General features: G+C 43.1%; 1 protein-coding gene across 1 annotated transcript in view; it reads right to left on the reverse strand.

Moving 5' to 3' along the window:
• The window catches only part of LOC122817164 (DNA (cytosine-5)-methyltransferase 3B-like), a 1566941-nt gene that overhangs the window by 674944 nt on the left and 877958 nt on the right, over positions 1–14039 (reverse strand). The window contains exon 3 of the mRNA XM_044090371.1: positions 853–1009. Within this exon, the coding sequence (XP_043946306.1) occupies positions 853–1009 (157 nt within the window). The remainder of the gene's footprint in view (positions 1–852; positions 1010–14039) is intronic.

Raw genomic sequence — 14039 nt, forward strand, 5'->3', positions numbered from 1 at the left:
TAATGCAGTCATGGACGGGGATGATATTTTTTCCTTAACTCACACCTTATGATTACTAAGTAGCACAAATAGTTATCCAAACTTTTTGTGCATCAGTATTTCATTCCCTGTGGTCTGTGCACAATCCTGAGGGGCTGTAACACATTTACTGAGCCATGGTGAACAATAAAAGTACCTATTTTTTTAGCCATCTGCAGTAAATGCATACAGCATACCCTGTTCTAATTTAAAGTGTAACTTTAATGAATGCCATGTTCCAGCATTGTTTTTATGTTTTGTCAGCTTGCATCTGTGCAAAACACCCACAATGGATACCAGCGAGTCAGCACACTGGACTGTGACAAAATAATGCTAATTCCCCAGGGAGGGGCATAAAAAATTTCTGCAACTAATGGCCTTATTTATTTATTGGCATTTGCTTACTGGGATGGTCCGCTGGACTAAAACTGGCCCATTTTCAGTGGCGGCCCGGGGAGAAACACTCCACAAATATAATATTTGACAGTATACAGATAAATAGTGTAGAACAATTTTTAACAAAGTTTTTGCTTCTTAAAGTGAGAAAGCTGATACGTAAACAGTTTAATTTGATGCTGCCCAAATTGGGTCTCGGTATTTAATTTCCAAATCCCAAGGGGCCCCAGTGCATTAACTAAGCCATGATGTACAACAAAAACATTTACTTCAACTATATACAATAAATGCTGACAGCACATTCTGCTCTAATTACAAGTGAAACTTGAAGAAATGGAATGCACTATTTTCAGTTTTTTTCCACCCATCTGTGTAAACAATGGCAACAAATATATAGCACAGTGTAGTGGACTGAGAAGAAATAATGTTAAATGATACCTTTTTCGATGGGGCTCCCATTCTGCTGTGAGGTTTGCAAAAAGTGTGGTGCCCCATTATCATTGTGAGTGTCACCATTACTGCTGCTACTGAGTTCAAGTTCTTCGCTGTATTCTGATGCCCCGTCTTCACTGTGACAGTCTCCATTCATCAGCCCCTAGAAACAAAAACAAGCCTGTTACTATCACATGGGGCGATGGTTCTGCACAGCACTGGGACACAGTCTAGCACATATGAAGTTATATGAACTTTATTCACTGTAACTAAATCAATTTCAGTTATTTTGCAACATAGGTAACTGCTGCTGCTGCAAAGGATTTTGACTAATCGACGTAAGTCTTTTGAACAGTCAGAACATCCACAAATTCATTCCAATGTAAGGTGTGGTTTAAAAAGTGTTTTCTGTAGGAGGCAAAGTCACCTACACAGTAGTCAGGTAGCTCCCTGAACCCCTGATACTTAAGTACTGATCTCCAGGGTTGCTGCAACTCAACATGTCCAGAAGTGAGAACCCATTCCAATATAGCTTTTTCTTCAGCCCTATTAAGCCGAACATTTAGCAGATTTACAAAAACTCAAAACTGATTCACACTATAATATAACCATTTCCACTATAAAGTACTGTGCTTTCCAGAAACGCCTGTTGTAATTTCAGGTGTTTTTAGCTCTGCTATTCTCCAACCTATCCTAAAACCTTCACCATACTCAAAATCTGTTTAAGAGACTGTAAGATTTACAACAAATAGAATATTTAACCTTTTGAATGGAGCAGTGATCATTTTAAAATGATGCATGACATATTTATTTGTTTCTGATTACCAGATGAACTGTGCAAAGAATAACAGTTTACAGTTGTGACCCAGCAGGGTACAATGAACACTGAAATATCACACCATAATAATCAAATAAAACAAACCCAATATGCCTCGCTTATAAAAGCACTGTTTAAAATAAAACTTAATAACTGACAAAATTATTAAACTTTCATTTTCAAAAAGCACGTTTACCAGAAGATAATACAATGTGGTCAAAATTATATACCATAATATCAAGGAGAATACATTATCTTCAATATGTCATAATTACTTTTTCAAAGTACTTGGTTTAAAAAAGTGGAATTTGAGCTATCCACATCAAAATTTAATCTCATTCTTGAGATGAAGGCCCTATACACCTATTAAAAAGCTACACATTGTCACCGAGCAGTTGGTGTGACCTACAGCAATCTGTACACATATTAAACTCATATTCACAATGAGTTAATGGATATGCAAAGCTCTATGTGTCCTTTACTTTGCATGCAGAATAATGATGGCACGTATGTGTCTCTGGTGCTCAATCTTGTAATGCCTGTGGGCTCTTCACTGTGGCCTTCCAATCACTCCATATCATTCATTTTGTAAGTATATGGGGCCAGCTGCATGGCCTACCTAGCTTTTACGTGCAGACTAAACACAAGATTAGATCAGAATATTTAACGATATAAAATGTCCACATTGAATGCATTACCTAAACACATCACACAGAACGGACAGCACTCAAGAAATCAGTTTTTAGACGTAATCTGATCCAGTAAAATAGGTGGCAACTTCCTGAAAAAGTGGAATGCACAAAACACTTGCTAGCACCTCTGCTTGATAGCCACAGTGTTGGAAGACTGCTACGAACACCACAATAACCATACTGAGTATGGTTACACAAATCAAACAGTGAGAAGTTTTACATTTACATTCCAGTAAAAATAAAAACAGAGCATTTACATTTATAAGTCAATTAAATGAAAGAGATAAACAAATGTAAGTGGATTCATTAATCATAACATCAGTATGCAGTGCAATCAAAGCAGGCCTGTAATTCACAGTCTGTAAAGATGGTGATCAGAAACAGGGAGTTTAAAGAAATACGTTGAAAGAAACTAATTATATCTGTCATAAGACAGCAGTTGTCTTAGATCAAAACAATATAATTAAATAAATGAATTTAACAGTCAAAACAGAATTAAAATGCAATTCAATCAAAGCAGGTACTTTTCATTAATAGCAAGGATGTTTCAAAACTTGAATTTCTAAACATTAATATGAAAAAAGTTGCAGTTATACTTGACAAGAATAAATTTGTATTGTATACAATACAATGAAAAGTAAAGTCGCTTAAAAAAAGTCTGCCATGTGCAACTCACAGTAGCAGATTGTATAAGAAACACATATACTGCTCAGACAAGCTCCACGTGGGTTTACAGAGTGGTCCTAGCAGCAGGGAACTCAGAAAAGCGACTACCTTCTGGATTTAAGTATCGTAGCTTTTTTTTCACTTGGAATAGCTTCTGTAGCTTACCTTGAACTAGCCTGAACTGTTTTTTAACTGATTGCTGCATTATTTTAAAATCTGCACTTAAAGTTACATTTTAGTCGAATTTGATCGAAAGTTTGCTTGTTTGTTTGTTTAATTAAACTGTGGAGGCTGCCCACTAAAGTGTGCTAGCCTGTGTAACTAATTTATCACTGTTTCTGCATTTTCTGTGTCTTTCTACCAAAAAAACAAAAAAAATCCTTGTTTTCCCTCCTTCCTCGACTAGTTTAGACCAGTTTACAGGCATTGCTGTATTCTGGGCTGTGGTGTAGTTCCTGTGTTGTCCATTACCTTACTTGGATAGAAGGAAGTTTCTTTGCTCACCAGTGGTAATGGGGAGCCTTGAGCAGCCTACCTGTCCTTGGGGGAAGTGACCTCAGCACAAGAAGCTGTAGTAATTGGTTGTTTTGGACCATTTCTAGCTCTTTTGTAGTTCACTGTTTAAAATCCGCGTTTGCAAGGCTTTGCGCGGTCGTGCGCATAGCGCAGCGCCGGTTAAACAAGGTTAAACTTTTTCTGGCTCCGCCAAGTGTGCTCTTCAAATTTTCCCTTAAGGAAGCTCTACTCTTAGTATAACCAGACTACTCACTGTATTATAAGCCTAGCACTTGTTCTCAATATTTCTCTGCTAAGTAAGCACTCTCGTACTAAGTAAAGCACTACATCTACTTACCACCCCTGTGAATAACCACTTCCCTTAAAGGTATACCACTCCCTTATACTGTTCTAGCATGTCGAGTGGTAGATTACTGGCGTCGTCTCCAGTTCAGCTGGTTAATCTGGGTATCTTGAGACAATGCTACAATTGTCTCATGTACACAGACAACCCTCTCCTCCTCCCAATAAACACAAATACATGTGAGAGATGCAACTATATAGCCAAACTGGAGGCTGAACTCTCTCAACTCAGGGCTGGCATGACCAGACAGGAGGAGATGGCAACCACACACACAACAATCCCAGTCCCACATAGACCTACCACAACTGCAAACCAAACACATAAAAACACAAAGACATACTCAGAGGCTCTAATAAAAAACTTACCAAAACAACAGAGGCTCCCAAAGCAGACATCCAAAAATCCACCACCTCAAAACAAAACACATGCAACACATACTTCAATAAATCAGTGTGTCGACCAATCGCAGCCCTTAAGGCCAAACACCTTGCCTGATACACTAGTAATAGGTGACTCCATAGTCAGACACACTGATGTCCCACTGACCAGGCTGAACAAGGAGAAGGTGACTGTGAGCTGTCTATCGGGAGCTAGGATCCGCCACATAACACACGCACTCAGGTCACTCCAAAGCAAGTACAAATATGACTCCGTCATTGTCCATACTGGTGTGAATGACCTGAGACGTACCTCCCTGGACTACATGAAAAGAGACATAGAGGAGCTCTCCGATTATGTAGCCCAGGCTGGTATGACCCTGCCCCTGAGAAGCATCTTGCCCTCACCAAGAATGATACCACAATACAAAGACAAGATGATCAGCTTTAACAATTGGCTCAAGTACTGGTGTCACTCTAGGGGGATCCAATGTCTGTCTGCCTGGGATGATATGTTGGACAAGCCACGCTGCTTCGCAAGGGATGGCTTACACCTGTCACCACTGGGCTTCCGGATATTGGCTAAGGCTCTTGCCACCCCCATAGTGCCTTTCTTAGGCAAGCCTCAAAAGATAAACCCACCTCCTTAGAAAACAAAAATGGAAAAAAACTAAGGGTAATGCTGCTCAACGCCAGAAGTCTAAATCTCAAGATGCAGGCACTTGATGCACTCCTCAGCATGGAGAACATCGACGTCTGTGCAGTAACTGAAACCTGGTTCAAGGCTCCTGAGAGCACCCCAGCGCTACCAGGCTATACCTCGTATCATGTTTTTGGCCCCAAAACCCGGGCCGAACCACAAAAGGAGGGGGAGTGTCCATATTCATAAAGGACACCCACACCTCCAGGTTAGCAGCAACACATGAAGCATCAGAGACCATACAGGTGCAACTAACCATAGGCAAAACTGCTATACAACTGGTAGCATGTTACAGACCACTCTCCCAATCTCAAGAACCCCACTCAGCCTTCCTGAAGACATTGGAGGATATGAATGTATCACAAAATACCATCATACTGGGAGACTTCAACTACCCAAACATAGATTGGGTACATTATTCTAGCCCTAATACCCTAGCCCAAAGGTTCCTGGAATTCATAAATTCAAATGCACTGGAACAACTAGTCACCTCTCCCACTAGGGAGATAATATACTAGACCTGATCATCACAAACATGGGGACAAAATGCTCCACACCGAAGTATACCCCTCACTAGTGAGATCTGACCACAAACTAATCACCCTGGATATACATATCCCACCTCCACCCCAGCACAAAAGACCACAGTGAAAAACTTCTCAAAAGCAGACTTCACTCTTCTTAAGACTGAGATGGTATCCTTTAAGCCCACTGTGCCAGTGGATACCACATCCCACAATGCCGAATCCTTCACAAATGCTTTCTACGGACATCTCCAAGAATGCATGGATCATGCAATCCCAAACAAATCCAAGTCCCTCTCCACCAAATGTAAGCGTCCTGTCTGGTGGACCTCAGCCATAAACAAATTGTATAACAAAAGAAGGAAGCTACTGCACGTCAGAGCGAAATCCCATGAAGGGAAGACATCTCTGATGAACATTAGCAGAAACTACGTTCTCTCATAAAAACATCCAAGGCAAACTTTGAGAGAAAAATCGATAAGGACACTAAAGATAACCACAAAGCCTTCTTCAGCTATGTTAGAAACCTGGGCGGAAACCCTCAGATATGCTCAGAGTTGGTTCACAACAACAAAAAATACACTGAACCCACAGATATTGCTAACATTCTGGCTGACAGGTTCAGTGCAAATTTCTCCCTCCTTCACCCCAAAAGAAGAAATACTTATCCCAGCTGAATGTAATCTCCTGTCATCTCAGATGTCCAAGTGAGAACCGCCCTAAACAAAGCAAAAACACAGCATCAATGGGACCTGACGGTATCCCGGGTGCGTGTTACATGAACTCCAAGAGGAGCTAAACCCACACATAAAATGCTATTTAACCTTAGCCTTACTTGAGATATGTACCTGAACACTGGTGTACAGCAACAGTGGTCCCACTCCACAAGGGGTGCCTCTACAGACCCTGAAACTACCGCCCCATAAGCTTAACTAGCCTGGTCTGCAAAGCTATGGAAAGAATCATTATGGAACTCATAAACAGAGACATAGGGGACCTACAGACACTTGACCCCACCCAGTTCGGCTTTGTAAAGGGCAGATCCTGCCTTTTAAACCTGGTTGACTTTTTGAAACAGTCACTAGAGCCATTGATGAGGGCAAAGCAGTCCATACAGCATACCTGGACTTGGCTAAGGCCTTCGACACAATACCCCATTCAGGCATCATAGATAAGCTAAACAGCTTAAAAGTATACCCTTATGTCACTAGATGGGTTGCAAACTGGCTAAAGGACAGAACCCATAAAGTTAAAATCGCTGGAGCAATGTCAGACTCAAAGCCAGTCACAAGTGGTGTCCCACAGGGATCTGTCCTGGGACCCCTCTTGTTCGGCATTTATTTCTCAGATGTTAAAGCAAACATGGGGGGGCTGTGGCTGACAAAGTTCGCAGATGACTGCAAACTAGGTGCCATAGTCGATACACCAGCAGACACACACATCCTACAAAAAGGCCTCACTGAACTGGACAACTGGTGCCGTAGTCACGGCCTTAAACTAAATGCCAAAAATGTATAGTCATCCCTTTGGAAAAAACAAAGTACCCACAAATTATCACATAGACAGCAACCCACTGAGTACGGAAAAAGTAATCAGAGACCTAGGGACCCAAGTAGACAGCGACTTCTCATTTGACACCCACGTTGCCAAAGTGGTTAGAAAAACATTCTACCTTGCACACCTCATCATGAAGGGATTCACATCCAGATCCAAGGATGTCATTGTACCCCTATATTCCTCCCTCATCAGACCCATGATTGAGTGCAATGCCCCATTTAGTATGTACCTCACCCGGCATTTGCAACAGCTGGAGAGACCACAAAAGTACCTCACCAAAAGGATCAAGGGTCTCCAACATATGTCTTATTCTGCCAGACTAAAGAAACTTCAGCTCTATTCAGTAGCATACCACCTGCTCAGAGGTGATCTCTGCCTGACGTACAAGGCCATGTCCAATCAGGATCTGATGGACATGCTCCACCTCAAAAAATCCAAATCCATCAGAACCACGAGAGCTAAAGACTTAAACCTCGGCACAAGTATGAATAGGACATGCTGGAGGGATAGATTCATAACCCAGAGGCTTCCCATGCTTTGGAACAGGATCCCAGTTCGTATTAGGCAGAGCCCCTCACTGACTCTCTTCAAGAGAATCTTGATGAGTGGATGGGAGATGGTAAGTTTACCCCAGGGGTCACATCTGTGTCACTGCTAGACAGGGGCACAGTAAACTAATTCTATTATATAAGGGGACCTTCATTGTGTCACTACTAGACAGAGGCACAGTATTCTAGATTTATTCTGTACATTTTTGTACCATTTCATGGGGTGGCAAAAGCCACATCACTATGGCTAGGCTTACAAATGCCCCAGGGCAGATTGCCTAGTACTATACTATGAAACTATGAAACTATAAGCTCAGCAGTAAACAGTACATGTGCACTGCAGACATCAGCATTTCCACACCATGTCTGGGGAGGTGTATAATCTGACTGTAAAACAATTGTGCCATGGTTCGCAGCACGGTGTATTGACTTCACAGTGAAAATAATAAAGTAAAGGACATGGGAAGGTTCTAACATGGGTACGCAGGACAGGGTTTGCCTCCCAGAAACAAACACTTTTTATTAGCACCACATTAGTTGAAAAAATGATGAGCTTGAGTACCTGCATTATGCAAATATGTGCACTTGAGCTGCTATATACAAGCTGTTGCGAATGACCTACTATGATGGGACAGGTAGTTTAGACTACATATTTCTTGGTGGCAGTTTATAGGTTTACAGGCTTACAGGTGATCAATAGGGTAATGGCGCAAGAGCCTTTACAAACCTAGCCAGTAATACCCAGGATATGACAATATTACATCTTAATTCCCCAGATATGGGATGGGGTAGTACAGAGGCAGTGGGTCTTTGGGTGTTGGCGCCCTGAGTCATATTGCAGTCTGCCTCTGTCCATAAGGGACATGGGCAGTACCCCAGGAGTGACTTTACAGTTCCCCATCCATTTATCTAAATTCTTTTTGAAGAGAGTTAGGAAAAGGCTTTGTTTTACAAAGATGGGAAGTTTAGTCCACAGATGAGGTAGCCTTGGAGATATGAAGCTGTCTCGCCAGCAAGTTCTGTTAGAGTCACAAATAAAGTTCAGGTCCACAGAACGCGTAACCTTCTTACAACTTTTCTTATGAATATTGAACATTTTCATTAGGGCTGGTTCAGAGAATGCCTTGTAGGTCAGACATAAGACATTTCTCAATAAACTATACGAGACGGGGGGGAAGGGATAGGGCCTTTAGTCAATCCGGATAGGATGTGTATAGTACAGTTGTGTACCTACCATAAATGTAGATATTTGAGTGTATTCACTGTTGCAGTCATTACTCTTGGGTTATCCTGCTGGCAGGCTACCCGCAGTCGGCCAGAATTCCAAAGTCTAGGTCCGGGGTCGGATGCTGTAGCCTCTTCCCTGACGTCAGTGTGCCAGGGGTATAAAAGATGCAGCCGACGCCATTTTCTTCAGTTTTTCTTGCCCCAGATGTCAGGTGCCCCCAAATTGGTAGGCTGAAAAATATGCCAATAAAAATACATGCACAAAAATAACATTTCCTTCATCTACAAGCAAATACACCACATATGTTGTATAGAATAGAAAAGTACAGATAAGTCCCAGCAAAGAAAAGGGGGTGGTGGGTGGGTAACCTGGACTGCAACAGTGAATACACTCAAACATCTACATTTATGGTAGGTACACAACTGTACTATGTTCATCGTGTTTCACTATTGCAGTCATTACTCTTGGGTTGAATCCCAAAGCTAAGGATAGGTGGCTGGGCTAAATAGGATTAGGAGAGGCTATGAGGCCCTGCAGAACTGCAGTGGCAAAGCCTGCTCTGGATTTAGAGTAAAGAGGTAAGTGGTAGTACTTTGTGAAAGTGTGCACTGAACTCCAAGTTGCAGCCTCTAAGATGTCTTTGGTTGGTACTCCTCTGAGGAAGGCTGCTGAAGTGGCTGCTGATCTGGTAGAATGAGGCCTAATGCCCTTAGGCACTGATTTGCAATGTTGAAAATAGCAGAAACGGATGCAATGGCCTACCCATTTAGAAATAGCCTTTCCTTGTGATCCTGCAGCATATGACACTAAAAGTTGCTCAGTCTTTCTGAAAGCTTTAGTTCTGTCCAAGTAGAAGCGTAACTGCCTGTGTATGTCCAAAGAATGCAGAATTTTCTCACCCTTGTTCTGTGGGTTTGGATAAAAGGTAGGCAAGTGAATGGTTTGGTTGAGGGCCACACTGGACACCACCTTAGGCATAAATGTTGGGTTTGTCCTCAGAGAAACCCTGTCTGGATGAAAAATGATAAAAGGTTCCACAGCCATGAGTGCTTGTAACTCCGGGATTCGTCTTGCAGAGGTTATTGCTAGGAGCAGAGCTGTTTTCCAGGATAAGAATTTTATATCCGCTGTTGAGGCTGGCTCAAAAGGAGGCAGTGTGAGTGTTTCCAAGACATAATTGAGGTCCCATGCCGGAACTGGTGCTCTCCTTGGAGACCTGATGTTTTTGGCTCCTCTGAGGTACTGCCTTATTAAAGGATGAGAAAAGATAGGTGGTTCCGTATTGTAATGGGCTGAAATGGCAGTGCCATGAATCTTAATTGATGAGAAAGAAAGGTCTTTGTTCAGCATCTCAGTTAGGTATTGTAAAATCTGAGGGATATTTGGTACACACGTGTCAATGCCTTGTTCCTGGTTCCAAGCACAGAATCTCTTCCATTTTTCTGCATAAGATTTTTTGGTACTGGGCCTCCTGGCCTCCAAGATAACATCCATAACAGCTTTTGAAAGAGGAGTGTTCTGAATGGCTACATTATCCACCATGCTGCCAGATTTAAGGTCCTGAGTTGGCTGTGCAGGATCCGATTGTTTTGTTGGGTCAGAAAGTGAGAAGTTTGAGGCAATATCCATGCTGGGCCTTGAGACAAGCTCTTTAGGATTGGGTACCAGTGCTGGCGTGGCCAGTCTGGTGCAATCAGTATCATTTTTGGCTTCTCTTGTCTGACCTTTAGGAGTACCCTGGGAAGGAGAGGCAGTGGAGGAAAGGCATATACTGTTAGATTTTTCCAGCTGAAGGATAGGGTGTCCACTCTCCATGCTTGCTTGTGATAAATCCTTGTGCAAAATCTCTGCAATTGGCAGTTGTGAGGGGAGGCAAATAGATGTATGTCTGGGCATCCCCACTTTCTTGTTATCATGCTGAAGACTTGTGGATCCAGTTTCCACTCGTGGGGATCCATGAGGTTTCTGCTTAGTTCGTCTGCCAGAGTTTTGTTTTTCCTGGCAGGAATTGTGTTTGCAGGTGAACTTGATAAGTCAGTGCTGTGTCCCATAAGGTCATTGCTTGTCTGCAGAGGGGGTAGGAATGTGTACCTCCCTGCTTATTTATGTACCACATGACCATAGTATTGTCTGTCTTTATCAATAGTTGTCCTCGATAAAGTAGATCCTTGAAAGCTGTCAGGGCATTTTGAACAGCTAGCATCTCTTTTTGATTGATGTGAAGATGCATCTGGCTTGCAGGCCATGTGCCCTGAATACATTTTCCTGTCATATGGGCCCCCCAGGCATAATCTGATGCATCCGTTGTCAGTGTCTATCTGGCTGTGGGTAAACTGAATGGCAGACCCTTGTTGTGGTGACAGGCCTCTGCCCACCATCGAAACTCCTGTTGCAGGCAGGGAATGAGTGTAATTACTGTCTCCAGGCTGTGGCAATGCTGAGTCCAAACACTTTTTAAATACCACTGTAGTTTCCTCATATGCAGTCTGGCATACGGAATTAGTAGAATGCAGGATGCCATGAAACCCAAGGCCTGCAGGATTTTCCTTTCAGATAAGTGGGTCTTTGTTGCCAGTTTTTTGAAGTAAGAAGTCAGTTGTTTTTGTTTGTCTGGCGTGAGATAAGCCATCTGGGCAGTTGTATTTAAGCTTGCACCCAGGAATATTATCTCTTGAGAGGGCACTAGTTTTGATTTCTTTTCGTTTACTGTGTACCCTAGGCCAATTAGTAATCTTTTTACAAACGCCAGATGCTTTAGAAGAATATCTTTGTTCTCTGCTTGAATAAGGCAGTCGTCCAAGTAGGGATATATTTGAATTCCTCTTTGTCTGCAAAATGTAATTACTGGTGCCAGGCATTTTGTGAAGACCCTAGGCGCAGTAGATAAGCCAAAGGGCAGTGCAGAGAATTGGTAGTGCATTGAGTCAGCTATGAATCTGAGGTATCTTCTGCAAGATTGTCTGACTGGGACATGCAGGTATGCCTCTCTTAGGTCCAAAGTCACCAGCCAAGCCTTCTTGCCCAGCATGGGCAGTAGCTGCTGTAGAGTCAACATCTTGAATTTTGGAACTTCCAGAAATGTATTTAGTATAGACAGGTCCAGTATTGGTCTCCAGGTTTTGTCCTTTCTGGGCAATAAGAAAAGTCTGGAGTAAAATCCTTGCCCCTGCTCTTGTTGTAGTACTTGCTGAATGGCCCTCATGTCCATGAGGGCTGTAATTTGCTTTTGTGCCTCTGCCCATTGATTGTGTGGTAGATCTGGCATACCTTTTGACCTTGGTAGGGTGTGAAAATGGAACCTGTAGCCTTGGGACACTATGTTCAAGACCCACTTGTCTTGGGTAACCATTTGCCAACTTGATGAAAAAAGTGCTAGTTTTCCCCCTAAGGGGCTGCCAAAAGAAAAGTGCTTGGATCTGGCAGAGGAAAGTCATTGGGACTGTTTCTTCTTCTTTGTGTTCTGTCTGCCACTGGAAAGGACCAATTTTTAGAAGGCCAGTTTCTGCTAAATCTGGGTGGATGTACCTCTAAGAAATCCTTAACTGTTTGCATGGATTTTGCTTTATCCTCCATTTTTTTCAACACCTCTCCTGCTTTAGTACCAAACAAAGTATCATGCTGTAATGGGGCATCTAATAATTTTGCTTTACCATGATCAGGCAGATTCTGTTCCTTTAGCCAAGCATGCCTTCTAATAACAGAACCTGTAACAGTGGCCCTGCAAGAGGCCTCCAGTGAATCATAACCACATTGCAAAGTATGCTTTCCTACTTGTTCAGCTGCATGCAATAAATCCTGCATTTCCTTGTTCTCTGAACATTCGGTATTTGTCAACAATTTCTGTTTAAGCAGTGACATTAAATATTGCTGATATTTAAGCATATGAAACTGACAATTTAAAGCCCTTACAGCCAAGGTAGCAGAAGTGTAAACATTTTTCCCCATCTGTCCAGAGCCCTAGAATCCCTATCAGAGGGGACAGGGTTTTTTGCAGTGGAAGCTTTGACCCCTTTGGGACCCTGAGATATTGTTTCTGGGTCACCAGCGGGGTTTTTATATAGGAATTTATGAGAATCCGGGACCCTGTAGTATCTGTTTGGCTTAGCAGGTACAGGGGGTAAAGAGTCAGGGGACAGGCCGGACTATGAAAATACATCATCTACAATGTCTAGAACAGGTGGAATAGCAAGGGGTCTGTGCTGAGGAAGTAGCAGAAAGTCTCTGAGCCTTTTCTTAAATTCAGAATAATCTTAGCTCTCCCAGTGGAAATGCTCCCTCATGGTATGCAGGGTTTCCCCAAAAGAATAATCCTCAGGAGGAGAGGCTGAAGGAATGGATTCTTCAGCATCAGAGTCCTCATAGGGAAGCATGGAATAATCCTGTTCAGAAGAGGAAGCAGAGGAAATGGAAACCTGATCAGAAGAATCATATTCTGTCTCTTGCCTAGGCCTCTTATCAGGAGGGGGATGGGAACCCCTCTTCTTCTTTCGGCTTTTCACGGTTAGGGGTCGCCACAGCGGATCACCTGTCCGCTCATGATTGGCAGTGGAATTTTACAGTGTTGAGTTGCCAGCCCGGCGCCCAACCTTCCACAGAAGGCACACACATGCATACACTCACACCTAGGTCCAATTTTAGAGTGTCCAATTCACCTACAGCATGTCTTTGGGATATGGGAGGAAACCGGAGCACCCGGAGAAAACCCATGCGACCACAGGGAAGACATGCAGACTCCGCACAGAAGGCACCCCAGCTGAGGATCGAACCAGAGAACCTCTTGCTGTGAGGCGGCAACGCTAACCGCTGCACCACCGTGGCCGAGTAATTAGGTCTTCGGCCATTTTAAGCATCTGTTTTTTAGGCATGGAAGTCTGAGTAGGAGAATGCTGTACTTGTTTCTTTGTCTTTAGAGCTGCTTTAGTCTTTGTCTTTGGAGCTGAAGATGGCTTAACATATAGTTGTGTAGGTCTGAAGACACCCTCAAAAGCCGGTGCCTGCTCAGCGGGTCTGGACCCATCTGAGGGAATGATTTCCAAGTGTCCAATACCTTGAGTATCCAGAGGCCCAGTCAGCTCCACGTGGGAGTCGAAAGTGGCCTGTAGCTCTGAGGTAGCGGGCGCCAGGGGCTGTGAAAGTGCCTCACTGAGAACCAGCGACTGGCCTAACGGAGGCCTCGTCAGTTTTGGACCTCGGATGCCTATCCTTTTCCTTGTCCTTGCGTTTTT

This window comes from Protopterus annectens, chromosome 12.part0 (genome assembly GCF_019279795.1).
Source record: "Protopterus annectens isolate FY-2018-M chromosome 12.part0, PAN1.0, whole genome shotgun sequence".
Lineage (NCBI taxonomy): Eukaryota > Metazoa > Chordata > Ceratodontiformes > Protopteridae > Protopterus > Protopterus annectens.